This window comes from Plectropomus leopardus, chromosome 10 (genome assembly GCF_008729295.1).
Source record: "Plectropomus leopardus isolate mb chromosome 10, YSFRI_Pleo_2.0, whole genome shotgun sequence".
NCBI lineage: Eukaryota > Metazoa > Chordata > Actinopteri > Perciformes > Serranidae > Plectropomus > Plectropomus leopardus.
In genome coordinates this window covers 8,110,764-8,131,395 of record NC_056472.1, presented here as the reverse complement: position 1 = coordinate 8,131,395, position 20,632 = coordinate 8,110,764, and the positions used below count along the sequence as shown (strand labels likewise).

Sequence of the window (20,632 nt, the reverse complement as noted above, 5' to 3'; positions counted from 1 at the left end):
AAAAAAGTGGATGTATCAATGTTTGTTATCAGCCAAATTAGTTGTTATATATGGGCATATCGGCATAAAAATTCAGTATCGTGCATCCCTATTGACAGTGACATAATATTGACATAACATGGTAATAACAGTTGTTTATTGTCTCTGATGTATGATGGCTGATCTCATTCTCTGCTCAGAGGGTAAGGAGCTCCCGAATCAAAATCCTTTCCCAACTTGCAGATTTTCGACCGCTGTTCTACTTCTGTGAGTTAGCTGCTAACTGCTGTCAGTTGTTTTTTTTTTAAATCTCCCGCAGAGGGTTGCACATAAAATATGCTGTTAAAACGTTACATCTGTCCCACCCATGTTCCCATCCTGCTGGCTGTCCTTTTAATACAGACACCATTGCGGCGCTCTTTTTATCTCTGCTGCCAGCTCAAAGGCAAGACAATTCTCTTCACCCATTCCGCAATCATACCTTTTATAAATAACTGCGAGGCGGCATAATGGTGCATTATTCCCACCTTGAACTGGCAGTATATAAGGGGCTGCTGGGAGTTCTTTGTCTTCTATCATTTACAGAGAAAAGCAATGAGATACAGGACAACTGGCTGTAGATTTATTAAAAACTCATGTTAAATGAGAGTCCAACTCTTCATTTAATGCACAAATTTCCACAGCAGCTTAAATTTAATTAATTCAGTTAACTAATGCTGCAGCATCTGTGCTGGTTAAAGGTTGTTGGCTGCAAATGTGCCCCTGTTCATTACACAGATTTCACCCATCAACATTTTGACAGGTGATAGTTCTTATGGGCTTCTATTTTGCACAGCCCCTCCTTTCACTTGTTTATTTGCAAAACTCTTATTGCAAAATACCATTTTGCAGAATGCACGCACACACCAAAAATACTGCATGTTTTCGGTGCAGATGTTGCTCATAAATTGACAGATATGCATGTTTGTGTTCTTGATGTTAGGAATAAGTTTTTTTGTTGTTGCCTTTAGACATGTCGATTGTACTATGCAGATGGTAACGGCATGTTGGTACATTTTGCAACCTAAAACACTGTGTTCTCTGACAAGCTCCATGGGGGGGATCTCAGAGGCGCAGGGTCTTATGAATGGCACCTCATTAGATACAGATTTCTAATTCAGATTTCCTCATTTTAAATACGACAGTCATTCTTCTCAAAAATCTTTTGTAAAAAAAAAAAACAAAACAGCATTTTAACCTCCCACCGTGTCACCAGTCAAGACTTTAGGATCCTGCAGTAGGTGGAGTCTTCTCCTTCCGCCTCTTTGATGTATTCTCCTGTTTGCCTGGTCCTCAGCTCCTCCCCCCTGCACTCCTCCCCCTGCACTCCCTCAACCCAACCTACAACCCCACTCATGCACACTGCGGCCTCTCTTTCTCCTGAGTACCGCAAGGAGTAACCTATCAAGCCTTTGCTGAAGGATGTTATAAATGAAAATTTTTGCCAATATTCCATCCACTTTGCTAACTGGATTCAGTGATATGTGTTCCCCAGTAGAGAATATTTCAGCACCCGCAGTTTCAAACTGAACATTTAAAGTGTACCTTATGTCTCTGTAGCCACTCAAGCGATTAAACATTGATAGAGTGGATGAGGAACAGCTCTGTGTGCGTGTGTCTGTGCGTCTATGTGTGCTCGTTTTGTGTGCATTTATGTTTGAGACCCATTACACTGTGCAACCTGAGAAATGCAAAGTAGTTGTTGTAGTTGGAAATATAACCTGACCATCAGAATAAAGAGTCTTCATAACTACAACTTTAATTATCAAGATATATTCAGAGATACATTTCAAAATGAAATACCAGATAACCAAAATGTAGTCCAAAAGATACCTTAAGCTGTTTCATGGCCATTTCTAACACTCGGCATATTTTTGACAACAGTAGATGTATTGATGACGTTCTCCTATTTGTAGTAATATCAGTAGACCATAGGTTAATATGTTCAATCCAATTAAAAGCCAGTATCTCTTGCTTGAATAAAGGAACACAAATCATTGTTTCAGTTCCAAAGAGTGATAAAGGAATCTATAAATTTTGCATTTACAAGATCCTGCAACGAAGGCGTTGTAAGTTACTCTTTCTGGGCACCGCAGGTTCGAGCAGCACCGATGTTAAAGAAAACCGAAACCTGGACAACGTGTCCTGCAAAGACGGGGTGGGAGTGCCTGAGCAGCTCCCCAATGGAAGCGGCCTGGGCAGTCGAAAGCGGCCCCTAGAAGAAGGAAACAATGGGCACGCACACTCCAAGTTCCGGGCCAAGAAGCGCAAGAAAACACCGGGGCCGGTCCTGCCTAAGAATGCTCTGATGCAGTTGAACGAAATCAAACCGGGTCTACAGTACAAACTTCTGTCCCAGACAGGACCAGTCCATGCACCAGTTTTTGTCATGACTGTGGAGGTCAATGGACAGATGTTTGAGGGTATGGGCCCGACTAAGAAGAAGGCCAAACTAAATGCAGCAGAAAAAGCACTGCGTTCCTTCGTCCAGTTCCCCAATGCCTCTGAGGCACACCTGGCCATGGGTCGAACACTGACAGTGAACACAGACTTTACATCTGACCAAGCTGACTTCCCAGACATGCTCTTCAATGGCTTTGAGACACCAGCCGCACCTGAAGAGTCCTTCTATCTCGGCTCCAATGGTAGCAGCTCCTTAAACTCACTAGGGGAGTACCCACTGCCAACACCACCTGGCAGCAACCTTGCCCAGGCCCCATTGCCCCCTCCATCAACATTCAGCTCGCCCTCCAGTGGCAAAAACCCAGTCATGATCCTCAATGAGCTCAGGCCAGGCCTCAAATATGACTTTGTCTCAGAGAGCGGGGAGAGTCATGCCAAGAATTTTGTGATGTCAGTAACGGTGGATGCACAGACGTTTGAAGGCTCAGGGCGCAACAAGAAGCTGGCTAAAGCCCGGGCAGCGCAGGCAGCCCTCTCAGCTCTCTTCAACATGCAGCTAGACCAGACACCATCCCGGCAACCCATACCAAGAGAGGGATTGCAGCTTCACCTGCCCCAGGTAAGATGTTTCTTTTTTACAAACATTGTCATACGTCTAAGAATCTCACCAGATCAGAGAATAAACTCAACCAGTAATTCACCAAGATCTTTAGCAGCTGGGACCACATCAGGCATCCACACACTAAAAAAAGTCTACCCTGATTAAAGCTTTCAGCACACTAATTAAATGTTCAATTGCATAGTCACTAAGCAGTCAGGTTGACTCATTAGTTATTAAGGCCTTGAAATTATGAATTATTTTGACTGACCACTTTGTTTTGTGAATTTAATAAGCCAAAGAAACTATTCCAGGGGTTGTGATCTTAAATTACAGCTTCTGTCAGGGTTTATAAGATGTATAGTTAAGACTTTGCTTGTTGGAATACCTACACTATGTAATTATAAGGAGAGTCCTGATTTTTATTTTGAAAATTACTGGAAATGAGCTTTTGATTTGATCATCTAAATCAAAAAACGTATTGGCATTTCCCTGTTGCCAATCTTTTTAAAGTTGAATTTGAAACTGTAATTAACAGTTGTCAGGCAGGATATGAACACCTCTGCTGAACTTTACGAATTAAGACTTGATATGCTAACAACTGCATAGCCATCAGTACTGGGAAAAATGTTTCAAGTGAATATTGAATCCACCGTTTTTCACAGAATTTAAGTTTATTTGTGGTGGTATGTATCCAAACAGTGTGTATATTTTAACAGTGCTCGTAGTGAACGATCCAGCTCCAAAAATTAAAAAAATCCATTTGTGGCGACAGATGTTTTAATCATCTCGGGCCGCCACAAATATATGAATATGAAGGAATCGAATCATGACCATGAAGACTAAAGTCTAATTGAAACCTAGATATGAAGGATCCTGAGCAACAGTATTAATTTGAATAACATTGTGCACATTCATACTCCAGTTGGTATCACATTCAGGCCAATGGAAAGAAGCCCAGTAGTACTGTTAGGCTATAACATAAATTGTTTTTGTATTTATTTTGGATATTAATACATTTGCAGACAGAATGCAAGACTTTTCTTCAAAGACATTCAATAGTCCCTACAGGACACACTGAAATTCCCTTCCAGTTTTAAAGAAATTATTGATGCCAAAATAAATGGTAGATCCCAGATTTAGTCAGTTTTATCAAATTGCTTTGAAAATGAGACACATGATTTTCATTTTTCAAATTCTGCCTTCATTAAAGCTGTTGTTGGATCATTTACTTGACCTTGTCAGTCATTATCAGTAGGTTTTAAACAATAATTGTAATTTAAAAAGAGTTGAAAATGACAGTAGTTAAAATTACGAAGACTGGGATGAGTTTTTAGAAGTGCAAGCAGCTCTGAAAGATCATATTTTTCTAATAGATCTGATCCAGGTAATTATTATAATGCAGATAATCAAGATGCCAGTGCCTGGTCTGAATATGACTTTCCACTAGATTATGTTTATTTTTCATCTTAGTAAAGCACACAATTTTATAAATGACACACCCATCTTCCTAATGAGTGTCTTCCAAAATGAATGGCTGATTAGATTATGTTACAACAGTATCATTTGGCCAGTTACGTAGAGATTTGACAGATGTAACAGAATTAAACAAGAAAGCACTATTGTTTGACATAATCTTCGTGAACCTGGATTTGTCATTTGAGTTGCAAAGTGGTCTTTTCCAGTCGACTTCACCTGTCAAACTCTGCTGTTCCAGTACATTATCGTTAAAACCTCATTCACATCAGGTGTGCAGGGACTAAAGGCAGGTGGATGCTTTTGATGCCACTATAGAGGTGACAGTCGCAGCAACACCAGTGTGTGAAGAGAGATAACACAGTCGGCAAAGCTAATCGGCACAGCACAGTGTCAACACTCGGCTTCCCAAAGCCTTCTTTTTTCTCTTTACTCACTCTCTCCAGTTGTCAACTGATTTATTCGACAAGAACCCCATTTTAACGATAGCGCCCCCCACTAATTGCTCTATTAATTCTCTGTCGCTTGGTATTTAATTTGTGCAGCCTGTTTCCATCTGGCAAGGAACTAATGGGGACAAATGGTTTGAGTCCACTGCTGTTGCCAAAAAAAATGTAACTTTAGTTTAGTGTTATAGTTTGAGCTGGTTTTGCTGGTCTCTAGGAAATGAAGTGTTCTTTTACTCATTACCAAGAGAAAAATACTCTTTGGACATATGTTTTTTTGTCTTAGTGATCGGCACTTCCACTTTTTTGTATCCCTAGAGATTTAAAATTCATAGCTACACCATAGACGACCTTGGCATTCAAAAGTCAAATGATCTGGCTACGATTCGGTGACTCCAAAGTAACAGGGAAGTAATATTGGACTAATCTCTTTAATTTGTGGTCATCCAGCCGTCATCTCTCCTCTTGGTTGTCGTCATTTTCCATCACATTAGCAATGGATAAAGAGGCGGCAAGACGAGGTGGCTGTCCAAGAACAAAAGAAGTGTGAAGTTCACTCGAGGTTCCCCCCAGAGTTTAGACGGGAGTTTTAAACCTTGCGGAGTGTAGACGAACACTTTGTTCACATCTGTTGCTCGGGATTACTTGTTTGGTTTTTGCTTCACTGTCAGAAGGGAGATGGTAAATTATAACTGTCATGCCAGGCTCAAACAGCGTTGCTTGAAAGAGGGTTAGGTATACCTCAGGGGGTCAACCCAGTTTCACTTGTTGCCATTTCAACGCTCTGATGGTTGTTTGGAGCTGAATGCGAATGCTGTGACAGGTACATGGTGCTCCAGGGGAGGATAACATCAGACGCGCTTTGTAAACTGACATATCTGACACAAGCTCGTGTGCGACTGTGTGTGTGTGTATGTGTATGTGTGTGATTCCAGGTTCTGGCTGATGCAGTCTCTCGCCTGGTGGTGGATAAGTTCAGTGAGCTGACAGAAAACTTCACCTCCCCCCATGCACGACGGAAAGTCCTAGCAGGGGTCGTCATGACAACAGGTAGGTTTGATGAAAAGATGGTTGGTGCTTTTGTGCTTACAAAATATGGCTAAGTCAGTCAATTGTCAAGTAGTACCCAAAGGAAAATTCACATTGCAAGGCTCATAGCGAAAAGCTGACAGTATTCACAGGGAAGTGTAAATTTTCTCTGATGATGTTTCCTCAGAAATGAATGACCTATTTTATAGCATATGAAACAACATTTATGAGTTTAAAAAAAACACAGTTTCATTTTCAGTCCTATCACCAGCACTGTAGTGAGGTAACACAAGTACTCTACTAAGGTATTTTAGGTATTTGTACTTCACTTGGAATTTTTTGCCGTTTTTTCCAACACAATTAAGACCCACAGCACGTTAAATAATTTCTTTAAAGGAAACCTGTTATGCTTTCCCTGATTTTTTTTTCATATACATAATGTGACAGTGTCTGTTGTTCATATTTAATGTGGCCAAATAAAGAGGTAAATGTGTATAAAAGTAATCCCTGTGAGCAAAAACTTGAGGCTTCAGACCATTCTGAATACTATGTTTTCAACTGTTTTTTTCTACTTTTGCAACAAGTTGATGCCGCTCGTGCTGGATTTCTATGTATGTTCATCTGCTTCAGGCACACTAGTGCAAGTGTTTACGTAAGATACACTGCTATATGTAGCTACATGCTAACGTCAGGGAAACAGGTTGTGTTCTTTGCCAATGTTGTGAATTATTCCCCAATGTCAGATCACATTCCTGCTGAAACATATCCAGCTGTTTTCAAAGTGCTCCTAAGCTCTGTATCGGTCATTTCATGGCTGTAGTAACGATGCAGAGACACCAAGAGTGCAGATACTAAAGGTGTAGAAACTGACCAGTCAATAGGGCTAGATACCAATTTTGGCACTTTTCAGGGTACCGACCAAATTATATTGACACCACCGAATACAGATTCCATCTGTTCCAAAATTACCTGAGAGCAAATCTAGATGGGAATGGGGTGTTAAGACAAGAGGTGGATGCCGCAAAGATCTCCAAAGCCTGGAAGCCAGCCACGGAGCTCAACCGCCACTCTGTTGGCTTTGCAGCGTGCCAAAACTATTGCCGCAGCATCGATCGCCACAACAGTTTTGGCATCTGGTGTATTTTCTTCATTACTTTAGTATCAGCCTAGTATCACAGCGAGACAGGCAGACACACATGCGCGCGCACACGCACACACACAAACACGCACACACAGACAGAAAATGTATGTGTGATTAGAAAAGAGCAGAGGAGCACAGTAGCATTTTACTGTAACTCGTCACCCCTGCAGCTTGTTCAAAAATTTTGTTTTTATTATTACTGAGGAAGTTAAGTACCGAGTAAAGTTGGATACCGGCTTTTAAAAAAAGGTACTAGTATCATTTGAAATGAGAACACTATCCAACTTTACCAATCTGAGCAGACAGCGGACAGAAGGGGGCTGATAGAGACCGGTGAGAAAGGTGTTGAGGCACAGACAGGTTGAAAAAAATAACAATTTTTTTTTGTTTGTTTGTTTGTTTGTTTGTTTTTTCACATTAAAGCATGTAAACATGTTAAACCTAGTGGCCCAGTTCCAGGTTTATCCTTATTCATCAATTAGAGGTCCACACAGTTTAATAAATGAAGAGTCATACTTGCCTTTGGCCATGTCGTTGAGCTAGTTTGCTGTCTCTCTTAACTACCTGTCCATTATTCACTACATACTAAATACGACATACTATGTACTACATACTACATACTCTGCAGCAGAAAACAGCATTTCAAAATAAAAGCTCTGTGCCAGAAATTCACTGTACTTAAGAAATATAGCATGTTTTTTACAAACGTAACACATTCTCAAGTCACTTTTGGTCTATTCAGAATGGACCCATGACCCACTATTGGACCGTGACCCACCAGTTGGGAGCTGTTCTTGTAACAGAAACCCAAAATACAAGAATGAAACTGAAAATGAGCATAATACACCCTCTATAAGAGTGTGTGCCTGTTCTCTCATGTGTCTTTATCCCCTTTCCTCTCCAACAGGGACAGATGTAAAGGAAGCACAGGTGATTTGTGTCTCCACGGGAACCAAATGCATCAACGGTGAGTACATGAGCGACCGTGGCCTGGCACTCAATGACTGCCACGCTGAGATAATCGCCCGACGCTCGCTCATCAGGTACCTCTACACCCAGCTGGAGTTCTTCCTCAGGTCAGTGGACTGCTGGGAGGTCACTTGTATCGACAATCTAATCACGTGTTTAGATTGCTCTTTGCTGTTTCTGATTACAAAGCATTTAAAGTCCAGTTAAATAATGCAGTTTGTGAGCCCCATGTTAAAGTTTCCCGTTAAATCTTAATCACAACCACAGCAAGGACGACCAGCACAAGTCAATATTCGTCCCGTGTGACAAGGGAGGCTACAGGTTAAAGGACAACGTCCAGTTCCACCTCTACATCAGCACCTCACCCTGCGGAGACGCCAGGATCTTCTCTCCGCACGAAGCCGGAGTCGAAGGTATGGAGCGATCGCAGAGCATCCACTCACCGGCCTCATCTCTCCTCCTCAGCTCAGCCGACATGTTTTTAATTTGGTCTCATCTCAGTTCAGAATTCAGTTTCAACAACAGCGTATTTTATTTAATTAAATTTGTAGGGCTTTCCTCTTATGCTTGGTTTCATTTAATTAGAATTTTACTCCAAATCCAAATACGCATTTCAGGCACATTTAAACAAGGCTCTAGTAATTAGAGCTTTTTGTCATTCGCTGTCTGTCTCTATCAGTCTTTCTCCCGCCCAGCCGGCCCACACTGTCTGTCTGATTAACCTCCCTCTTACTCTTGTCAAAGTGTTTTCCGTTGCACATGGCAGACTGAATAGAAAACAGCCACATTCAATTAGTCACTGAATAGATGGCGCCTGCTGGTGGAACAGCGGAAAACATTGATAACATAATAATAAATAATGGGTCATGCTTTTGTGTAAGTCGTGTTTCCATCTTTTTTTTTCTTTTTTCTTTTTTGTTTAATCTTTGCTTCTTTCATGGCGTTGAGGTTATTGTTGATATTCACACATTGATAGGGAGCCAAAATTTCCACCCAGTTCGTAATTTCTTATACATGTTATACGTCTTCTCTCTCACTCAGACCAAGGAGACAGACATCCCAACCGGAAAGCACGGGGCCAGTTAAGGACCAAAATCGAGTCGGGGGAAGGCACCATCCCTGTGAGGTCCAGCAACACCATCCAGACCTGGGACGGGGTGCTGCAGGGGGAAAGGTTACTCACCATGTCCTGCAGTGACAAGATTGCAAGGTAATTTGGTTCACACTTAACGCATTTATATGTATTATATTGAAGTCATAACGAGCAGCTTTTTTTTTTTTTTGCTTTCTTGTTCTCTGTTATTTAACAGAAAATCCTCAATGGAATCCTTGAACATTTTGGGGAATATTTTTATTCGCTTTTTTTGCTTAGCTTAGCTTAGCATAAAGACTGGAAACAAGGCGAAACAGCTAGCCTGGCTCTGTCTTAAAGTGAATCCATCAACCAGCACTTCTAAAGATCATTAATTTACGTGTTTAATCTGTACAAAAATCTGGAACTCTCAACATCAAGTAACAGGGTTCCCACAGTCACGGAAAACAAGGAAAAGTCAAGGAATTATACAAATTCGCTTTCCAGGCCTGGAAGAGTCGTAGAATTGGTAAAATCCCTGAACGTTTGGAAAATCAATCATTACTTGATTTATCAATTACTAAATCAGCGGAAAAATAATCACCAACTGTTTTGATAAACAATAAATTCTTGACATAATTTTTCATGCAAAAAAAGGCTTTAACTCTTAAATACAGAGATGTTCTACTTTTCTCTGTTTCATAGGATATTTGACTTTTGGACTGACAAAACTGACATTTAGAGACACCGCCTTCGATTTTGAGAAACTAGGATGGATATTTTTCACTATTGTCAGACATTTTACAGACCAGAGGATTCATCAGTTAATCTCCAAAATAATATTGATATTAAAAAAAATCAGTAGTTGTAGTAAAAATGTTTCATTCTCATCGTAAAGCTTTGCACTTATTTAGCTGTATATTTTCATGATTCTTCATGTTTTATTTACTCATGCTGCTATGAATTGCATTATATCCTCGCTTTGTCATTGCAAGTCCATCATTTTCCTCAGGGAGTGTCAGGGACAGCCGGATTGATGGATCCTCAGTCCCCGGGGGCATTTTCGCAGGCACATCATAGCGTCTTTAGTCTCTGTCCATGTTCAAGGCAACACTGTGCCTCCCTTGTGATGAACGATAAAACTTCTCCATAACTCTTCTCAGGGGCCCCCTTCTTTTATCCCTCCTCCTCTTCTTCCTCCTCCTCCTCTGTCCAGGAATCGTAATACCTTGCCTGAACGCACAGAGTGATTGAACGCTGGGAGTGTATGTGCTGTGGGAGATGTCGAACGAGTAGCGTATACTGTTTGTACTGTGTGAGAAGTCCTGTTGCCCTTTTCGGCGTGTCAGCTCTGGTACTCGTGGCGCAGATTTTCTGTGGTTGTCCACAGCGGAGCGATCCAAGTCAGTAGAGGGCAAAATAGGTTGGAAGTTGTACATTTAGTCATGCGGCAGTTTTTATCCGGCAGTGCTTTACTAGATAACATGGAAAAGCATGAGATATTTTGAAGATGACACCAGTTTGAATTTGATATAGAGTATAAAAAAATTAACCCTTAACAGCTGAGTGAGAGATTGGCAGTGGTGGATCTACATATGGGCAAGAGACACCAAAATCCCCCCAAAACCCAACCCCAGCTGCACCGGGAAAAAAAAGAAAAAAAGTCCTGCAGTTCACCTTAATACTTAACAAGCCCTTGAAAGGCAATGAATTTATTAATATAAAAATAAGGCCTTAATTAGTATTAAAATGTCTAAAGTCAATCTTTCTAAAGTCCTAAAAATGCAGAGACAGGGAAAGTAGGATTTTGTGGAGTGTTTTTCTTGTGACGTTGCATTATGAAATCCTAAAATACTTGGTAAAACCCTTTTTCAACATTATTTCCCAAATGCCTCTTGCATTAACGTCACCACATCAGGACAGTGGCACTAAAAACACTCATGTTTTGTTTCAGGCCAGGATGCCCAGAGCAGAGGATCCTGTGACTGCTATGGAAGTACATACATATTAGATACAAACTGGGTATTTATCCAAAAATGCTGTGGTACAGTAAACCAGTAAAGGCAGTGCATACAGGGTTAATCATGTTGGGAATTGAGGCAGAGTGAGAAACACAAAATTGCCAATAACACTCACCAACAAACTTTGGGTATTTCCTAATTCTATTCTACACTTATATCCACTGTGAGACAAACACATCACATTTTAATTTAATTTAATTTAATTCTGAGTGGTATTTAAAAAAAATCTTAAATCAAACTTTCCTTTGGAACCATTTTGATGTGTGCATCAGTGGGTGATCATCACAGTCAGAATATGTTAGGGCACCGATGGGTATTAGAGACTGTATGTAAAGATGGAACATGTGTCTACTCAATGCACAAAAAATAAGCCAAAATTTCCCAGTTACAGCGGCTGCCATCTTGTTCTAGTGATGTCATTTGGAGCCAGAGTGTACGCAGTAGCGATCTCGCAATATCAAGTCCCTGCTCATACACCCACCTGACCAATTGCGAGCAGCACTATTGATCAACTGTCAATCATGTTGTTAAATATCTTTTTTTTATAGCATTAAATAACTAATTAAAACCAAACTTTGTCTGGAAAAAAAACAAATGAACATACAGGGCATTACCTTAAATGACAGAAAACACCTTTGGAAAAATAGAGTTTATGACCTATACTGCAGCCAGCCACCATGGGGTGGGGGTGGGCCGATCAGGATGTTTTGGCTTCACTTTTGGGGAGCTGTCATAACATCCATCTTTACTTAGAGTCTATGATAAAGGTAAGGAGGATTGGAGTGTATCTGGAGAGAATAAGAGTAATAGAAAATGAAAACGCCAAAGCCATCAGGGGCATGGTGTGAAAAAAAAGAAGAAAATATTGGCTAGTTTGCACATTCTGTATTATTTTATAGTTTATTATTGTTGCTTTTTAGCTAAGTTGCTTTTTTTATTTCTTATAAGATTTTGTACTTTTTTGTAATATATACAATTAATATAAACAAAAAATGTTTAAGGGGGGCCTTGGGGGGCAGGCTAGGGGAAGCTTGCCCAGGGCAGCAAATCTGCTATATCCAGCACTGGGGTTTGGCATTATGAGTATATCTCTTCAAATGTGAGGAAAAGACGACTGTGTGCAAGGCGTCTCACTCTGCCCTCTTGTGACACAGCTATTAACCAGGTAAGAAATCTGCAGCCCACCTGCTTTTGTCCCCCGTCTGAGTTATCGCAGGCCGCCGGGCTGCCATTTAATACAGCAACTGACTGGCTCACTTTGACCATGCCGATAATGTTCTCTCCATACGCAGTGTTTTTTCTCACTCTCATTCTGCGTTTGATTACATGCCCGGCCCCACGGCTTCAGCCAGAACAAGCCGTTCTCTGCCTTAGTACTATTTGAATGAGCTCATTAGCGAACAGGCAGAGCTCTTATGGGTTATTTCTCTCCGTTTGTCCTGTTCTCTCCTGTCGTTATTTCTTTAACAGCTGATTACGTTGGCCCTCTGACTTGCTCTGACCCTGTTCTTTTGTTTGTGTGTGTGTTGTATGTGTGTAGAAACACAGAGCATGATATTGAGTAACATATCAACAAAGATGTTGGAAGGGAATGAAATTGAATGCCTCCGAAAACACAACTCTGAATGTGTGTGTGTGTGTGTGTGTGTTTTATGTACTGTGTGCCCCTTTAGAGTGTTTTCAGGTGTGTGTGTGTGTGTGTGTGTGTGTGTGTGTGTGTGTGTGTGTGTGTCAGTGCACAGTCTATTATGAAGCTGTTTGACTGTGCTGAATGTGTGCTTTACTGCTCGCAGCTATGAATTCGGAGATTTCATTTTCACACACACTATCAGGCATTCTCTCTCACAAACATACACACAGAGAATATTGCATATGGAGACAACGGTGTCTCCGAGTAGCCTCGGGTCTTCTGCTTGCATATTCCTCATTGTTCTGGGTCTATGTTTGTAATTTCACACACTCTCAAACAGTCTGCCTGAAGTGAAAGAGACAATGAGGAGATCACATCCCACTGTCAGTAGGCGGGTTCCCATTACAGATTTGCACAAAACTTAAGTGATATTTTTGAAATGTCGATAAATCACAATTGCGAGATGACTGCGTTTCCACTGAGCAATGTTATGCGACTTCTCCTCTCACAATAACATTCCAGGAAGCATGGCGGATAGTCTCATGTAGCAACTGCCTTTTTAATACACATAAAAGCTTTAAAGTTTACTGACATATGTTATGTTGTACAACACAATGTAAAAGCCTCTTAAACGCAGATCTTAGTTCAGGCATCGATCTAAAAACCCATTCAAAAAAATCAGGGAACCAGGGAATAGAAAAATGCTAATTTTTGGGTTTTAGGAGTCATTCTTGGGGCACTCTATTAGTGTTCCTTCATTACTAAGAACATGGGCACTGTAGTTTTTTAGGTCAGTCCCACATAAAGCATCCACTTGGCATAAATGCATGTCAGTATAACAAATAAACATCAATCTGCAGCTGAAAATAGTTCCCAGCAAATGAACTATCCATATATCTATAATTATTGCTAATAACAACTATTAGGCCCATATATTAACATTTTTTTAATAAACCATGTATTTTGACCTGTTTGTAAAGTTTAATGTTTCAGGAATGAATGAGTTTAGGACTGAATGCTACACTGAAGCACACTGCTTCACAAGCAGAGTCTTTCATCTCTGTGTAACTTTTGCTCTCTCCCTTCATCTACCCTGTCACTTTCCTTCTCCCTGTGTGTCATCACCCCTTACACTCTCCCTCACTGTCTCCCTCTCCATCCCTTTTTCTTCTCTCTCTCTCTCTCTCTCTCACTGTCTTTCTCTCTGAGTTGGGGCAGGCGATGCTTCACAGAGCATGTCAATGGGAAAATGACTGGGGAGAGATGGCTAATGACACAGAATAGAAATACACAAGTTTGTAAAAAAAAAAATGAAATTGGATACTTCAGAGTGTATACAACTGTAGGATTGTGGGTGATTGTGTGTGGTAGATTGCATTGGCTGGTTATGTACCAATATATTTTTTGCTTGTGCAGCCCTGTGTGTGTGTGTGTGTGTGTGTGTGTGTGTGTGTGTGTGTGTGTGTGTGTGTGTCTGCACGCACCACAGAGCACAGAGTCTCCAGGCTTAATATTCTACACGTTGCCCGCTGAGTCATCTGTGAATTTTCTGCAAATTATATTTCCATGTTAAGACAATCAGTTTTTGGTTTGGTCTAATGTGAATGTTAAACTAGTTTCTAAATAACTGTGTTTAGAAAGTTAACATTATTTTAACATGTCTCCATAATCACCACAAGTGTGGAGTTAAAATAGCGTATGTCCAGCATATTAGCCTCAATTCCAGGTCATCTGATGTGTTGCCGTGTGTGTGCTCTGCAGGTGGAATGTCGTGGGCATCCAGGGCTCTTTGATGAGCTACTTCACAGAGCCAATCTACTTCTCCAGCATCATCCTCGGCAGCCTTTACCATGCCGACCACCTTTCCAGGGCCATGTACCAGCGCATCGCGGACATCGAGGACCTGCCGCAGCAGTTCACCCTCAACAGGCCTCTGCTCAGTGGTGAGTTCCCTCTTTCATGTAGAGGAGATGAATATCAAATACCGTTTTTGCTGAAAGTTGCTGAAATGTTAACTTGATAAGCCCTAAAGCTGAAGTAATGACATGATCCTGTTCACATTGTCATGTTTTCATGAGATCTCCTTGTTAATATTTGCCAATCAAACTCCAGCTCTCTAAATATCAGAGAGTAAGACGGTTTAAGCCCTAAGCAGTAAACACATTTATCCACCTCCCTGGTCAGCAGGAAGACAGTTATTGCTTTTCTCCTCTCTTTGATCGGAGCTGGCATTTACCTTGTTCCTGTGGAATTTGAATAGCTTTATCATTTTGTGTAAATTTTGAGCATTGGCTTGACCTTTTAAAAAGGCCGTATAGACCTGGGCTCCCGCAGGGTTTTTTTTTGTTTTTTTTTTCCTTTCAGCGTTTCTATTTTTACATCTAGCATTCAGTCTTTGTCTAGTGATTGGTCCAAGAACCTTGTAAAACAATAGCATGGAAAATCTCCATGTTTGGTTCCTAACTCTCATTTAGTCTTCCAACATTTTGTCCTCTTTCTTTCCTCTAATTTTAAGATAAGATTAACAAGTGTTGCTGACGAGCTAATTAGGCGAACATCAGGTTTGTGAGAAGGTTTAAAATTGCTACTGGCAGACTTTTAAATGTTTTCAGCTGACTCATTTTAAATGAAGAATCTTAAATCTTTTTGATGGCTACTTACATGATATACTTGAAAACATGCAAAGAAACAGCGCTGTTTTAGATGAACAGTAGATGCTCCAGCCTTAAACAGCTTTTTATGCCTCCATGCCAGTGTTGGCAGTGGCCAGAGGCATTATGTTTTCGGGGTTGTTCATCAGTCTGTACATTTGTCATTTTGCAATCCCATTTTCGTGAACTTGATATCTCACAAACATCAACAGGGAATTTCTTCAGATTTGTCACAAACGTCCACTTGGACTTAATGATGAACTGACTGAAAATAAAGATTGCTGTGACCTCTCCTGTCTTATTCTCATCAATGCAATATCTCAAGAACACCTTTAGGAAATTGCTTCAAATTTGACACAAACATCCACTTGGACTCAAGCATGATCCAATTGGAATTTGGTGGTGAAAGGCCAAGGTCACTGTGACCTTGCATCTGTTTCATTCACATTAACATGGTATCTCAAGAACACATTTAGGGAATTTCCACAGATTTGGCACAAACATCCACTTGGACTCAAGTATGAACTGATTAGAATTTGTTCACTTAAGTCAAGGTTATTTAGACCTCACATATCATGATTTTGGCTGTAACTCAGGAATTTGCACGGTAATTATGACAAAATTCCACATAAGGTCAAAGTTCTTCATGGACATGATTGTAAATTCTAACATACAACCACAAGACTCTAGTTTTAATTTTTAGTGTTTCCTGTAGCCCCACTAATATAGTTGGTCTATGATATCAAGTAAAAATCTGTTACTCTGTAAGAAGCTGGCTATTGAGCTGCACATGGTAACATTAGCACCCTCCATTAGAGCAAATTAACACACTGTTTAATGGTTAGAATTTTTTTCTGTTGTGTTTTTGATTTATGAAAGGCTAAAAGACACAACCCTTCTGACTGGAAAATGCAAGAAACTCAAAGCTTGATAGGCCTACGGTGGTCACTAACTGTTGCCAAACTATTATTGTTGAATTGCTCTTTGGTGGAGCAAAAGTTTAGCAGATCATAAGTTTAAACACATAAGAAAAAAAACAACTACATGACTGCAGCAGCACAAATCAGACAACAACAAAAGATAAATCAAATCAAACCGTTGAAGGAACACTGTTGTATTTTTTTTGAGATCCTAGAGGATGACAAGGGGCATCTTATCGCAGGGCCTGGAGCTATATGCAGCTCCCTCTGCTCCTCCTCCCTGGTTGCTCTGTAAATGGCGGGTAAGGGAGATAATAGTAGGGGGTTATTAACCTTTTCCGCTTTAGAGAGTTTTTAGCGGTGAAGGGCTGTGGCGTTAGAGCACTGAGGATTTCATCCCCTTTAAATCATCTTCTGCCACAAGTGCTGCCAAATGGAACCAAGGAGCTTAATACACACACACACACACACACACACACACTCACACACACAAAGAGCAAGACACCAGGATTTATGGCATCCATATATCTCCCATTTATGCTTCAGATACAGTGGAGGCTGATGCCCAGTAGTGTGCTGGAAGAAAGCAGGCTCTGACCTCATAGTCCCCCTGGGTGGACGGTATTTTGTCTCCACTCAGTAGCACAAAGAAAGAGAAAAGCAAGGATAAAAGTTGCCGTTCGAGCTGTGGGAGCAGCTGTCATTTGAAGGAATGGGTTGCCAGGTTTGGTACCTTATCCATTGTTTAATACGTCCATGCAGCGGGGTAGCAGGAGGTTAAGTTCCTGTGGGTCTCCCACAGAAGCTTTGGAGGACAGAGAAAGTAAATTATTATCTTAAGTCCCTTTTCTACATGAAAGCTTGAAGACATTCTATGTTTTGAGGGTCTTAACATAATGTTCATTAAAATTAAAATGTTCTTAAAATGTGGATGGTACTGCTACAGGAAAACATTTAATTCAGTATTTAAGACTTGTCATAATATATATAATTGTCCTATAATAACCCCCAAAACTTTTGACACTAAGACAACTTGTTTCCAACTTTCTGACAGTGCATCTGTCTGGACTGTTTATTCAGCTGAAGAAGTGGCAGAATTTTAACAAACCATAAAGGAATCCTTAAGTGTATACAAAAAATTTGAAATCATCGTTATATACATTTGAAGCATTTTTTTTTTCTTTGGATAGCAATGATATTTTTGGCTCTCTGTGCTGCTCCGTTATTGACCCCTGTTGTTTTTGGCTTCCAGGTATAAGTAATGCAGAGGCCAGACAGCCGGGCAAGGCACCCAACTTCAGTGTGAACTGGACAGTGGGTGACCAGGCCCTGGAGGTGATAAATGCAACCACAGGCAAGGACGACATGGGTCGTGCTTCACGTCTCTGCAAGCACGCCCTCTTCAGCCGCTGGGTGCGACTACACTCCAAGGTGGGTGTACTGCACTCTGTTGTGTTTCACTGGTTGATCACCCCGAAGGCTTTTGTCTAATTTTTTAAATGTTTGAATAACAAATCAAAATTTAAAACTCCCACAGCGTAGGGATGCACTGATTGTAAAATTCTGGACTGACACCTGTTACCGATGTCTTTTTGATGGGGTTTGTTTTTGAAAAACCTGGGGTTTCATCTTGTGTCTGTATCTTTTTGTTATTCTATGTCCCCTTGTTTTCAACAGCAGCAGTTTGGGTGAATAATTAACCTGTTGATCTGGTCAGAGCTAAGCAGGTCAGATTGATGGATGAGAGAAGGAGCTGCTGCAGAAGCGAGTGAATGTGGTCTCTTTGACCCAGCACAATGAATAGTTATGTTTCACTTTCACTGTGTCTGATGTTCTGCTGCTCCATTTGTGGCCGAAGTACACTCACTGCTCCAGGAGTGTGGTGCACTGTTATCAGTGAACGGTATATATAATAGCACTCCTAATAACTGATCCAGTTATTGTTCCTTTGTTTTGTCCTTGGAAATCCTTTAGCCTCAAGCCCTGAATTTTTAGCCTGTGCAAAAATCTGATAATACAGATCTGTGAATCTTAATTGGAAATAGGCTGATGGCAGTGAACAAGGCGAATATTTCCCAGTACCAATGTTTGGTCAGTAAAGTGCATCCCTACTACTGTGTACTGATAGACATCACATTAACCCTTTGAAACCTGGTTTGACATCAGTTTTCTACATTTACATTTACAGTTTGCTACATTTAAATGCCTTTCACATGCTATTTGGCCCTTTAAAACTAAATAGATTTGATTTGTTTTGAAAACATGGGGACAAAAGCCATGACAAACTTGGTAATGTTCCACAAATCACAAGAGATTAGGAAAAGGTGACAAGAAAATTACATAAAAATTAGTTTGAAGAAAGAGGGGAGGGTTGTTGAAAATTATCCAAGGATGTTCAGAAATATATATATATATGTTTATATATATTTATATATGTATAATTATAATATTTTTAGATTTAAAATAAAGACATACATATTTTATTTTCAGCACTTTCTCTTGTTTGTTTTACTTTTTTTTCAGGAAATGTTCTCATAACTTTTTTCACTAATTTTTCGCAAATTTTTGGGCCATGTTTTGTTAAGTTGTTTGTTGCATTCTCCCCATGTATTTGAAAAGAAATCAAACCAATTTGCTCAGGCTTCAGATGTATTACTGAGAGATTTTGTAGGTCAAACAGGACGATGAATTCTAGCAGCAGCATGATGATTGGTTCCCAGACCACATACAGAGATCTGATTGTTCATACGGTATATGAACCAAACTTTGCCAAATGGTGCAATTTAACATCTGAGAAAACCTTTTGTCATTTTTCTTATTATGGTTGAACTTGAACACACTAAACACAGATACGGAAAGCGAGAGAGGACAGAGCTGCACTCGTCAGTGTTATGAGCTTTACTTGTGCTTAGATAAAAAAGTATTCCAAAGCTCACCCTCTCTTCCTCTCTCCCTTTCAGCTCTCATCCATCCTGCGGATCAAGGTGCTGAAGCCCAGCTCCTACCATGAAGCCAAGCAGGCGGCTGCAGAGTACCACTCTGCCAAACAGGCACTCATCAAGGCCTTTCACAAGGCCGGCCTGGGGGCCTGGGTCAAAAAGCCCATTGAGCAAGACCAGTTCACCCTGGGCTCCTGAGGGAGTCGAGGGACCCAAGGGATTCCTAAACCCCCCACTCCTTCCCCCCTCGACCCAGGCCTGAACGCAAGAGAGCCCCGTATTAACAACCAGCCCACAGTGACACTTACCTCCGTCCCACGTGTCGGCACGCACGTGCACTTTGTACTTGTGGAAATAAACGTGCGTAGTTTCACAAACCATCCATAGCTCATCATTCTCATTCCTCAGAGGACCTCGGCCTCACCATGTCTTTTTCTCATTCTATTCATTTTTTTTTTTGTCCTTTTTACTTTGATTTTAATGGATGGTGTTTTTATTTTCATCTTTATTTGTTTTACGTTTTAAAACTGGAATCCGTGTCTTTATGCGGTAGATGTTGAAGTTGAAATTATGCAGGTTTTTTTTGTCTATTTTCTTGATCGAGTGTAGCCAGTTTAGGGTGAAATGTAGCCTAGAAACCGAATCTTTTGTCAACTAAAAAAAACAATGTGTATGGACCTGGGGGAGAAAAAAAAATGTACGCGCTACAATGAATGAGGACGAAGTTTATTTTAAAGATGCATAAATTTTCCGGATGTAAATCTAGCGGTGAAAAGAAAGAGAATCTAAAATAGTTATGTAACATTTAATGTTTGTCATTTGGTCCGTTCCTTAGATGAGACTACATGTTCGTAGAGCCCTGTATTAAAGATTAAAATGTTCCAAAATACTGTGGCCCTGTTTGATTCACTGACTTGAAGGTGTATACAGACCAGGAATCGCCGCAGTTTTGCACGCTTTTGTTGATTTTCGTGTCTTCTCCATTAATTCGTGTTTTGTAAGTTATTTTATGTCACTCTCATTTCATACTTGAACAGTGTGTGTGTGTGTTGGGGGAGGTCATGTTAAGAGCATCCCCTCCTCTGACTTCTCCCCTCGCCTGGGTCCTGGGACAAGCTTTGGGAGGTGCTGCACGTTGTATTTTTCCTTGATCTAAGCCATGGCTTTGCATGGGAACTGAACTGGGAGGCCTACAGAGCAGAAAACTTGGGTGGAGAGCCCTGTGTGCCCGTCAGTGAATGATTTTTGAATGAATGCCAGCATCTTCCTCCACAGGCAGCTTTGAATCTTTGTCTCTATTTTCTAGATTTCTTGTGATT

General features: G+C 40.7%; 1 protein-coding gene across 2 annotated transcripts in view; it reads left to right on the top strand.

The window, feature by feature from the left end:
• The window catches only part of adarb1b (adenosine deaminase RNA specific B1b), a 53,951-nt gene extending 33,751 nt beyond the window's left edge, over nucleotides 1-20,200 (top strand). The window contains exons 3-10 of one of the 2 annotated variants that reach the window (XM_042494846.1): nucleotides 2,115-3,040; nucleotides 5,877-5,991; nucleotides 8,019-8,187; nucleotides 8,348-8,493; nucleotides 9,122-9,290; nucleotides 14,565-14,746; nucleotides 17,627-17,805; nucleotides 19,335-20,200. In XM_042494846.1, the coding sequence (XP_042350780.1) occupies nucleotides 2,115-3,040; nucleotides 5,877-5,991; nucleotides 8,019-8,187; nucleotides 8,348-8,493; nucleotides 9,122-9,290; nucleotides 14,565-14,746; nucleotides 17,627-17,805; nucleotides 19,335-19,511 (2,063 nt within the window). In that variant the 3' untranslated portion in view covers nucleotides 19,512-20,200. Of the gene's footprint in view, nucleotides 1-1,315; nucleotides 3,041-5,876; nucleotides 5,992-8,018; nucleotides 8,188-8,347; nucleotides 8,494-9,121; nucleotides 9,291-14,564; nucleotides 14,747-17,626; nucleotides 17,806-19,334 lie in introns of both variants that reach the window. The other variant, XM_042494845.1, reaches the window with a different exon arrangement.
• The last annotated feature ends 432 nt before the right edge of the window (nucleotides 20,201-20,632 follow it).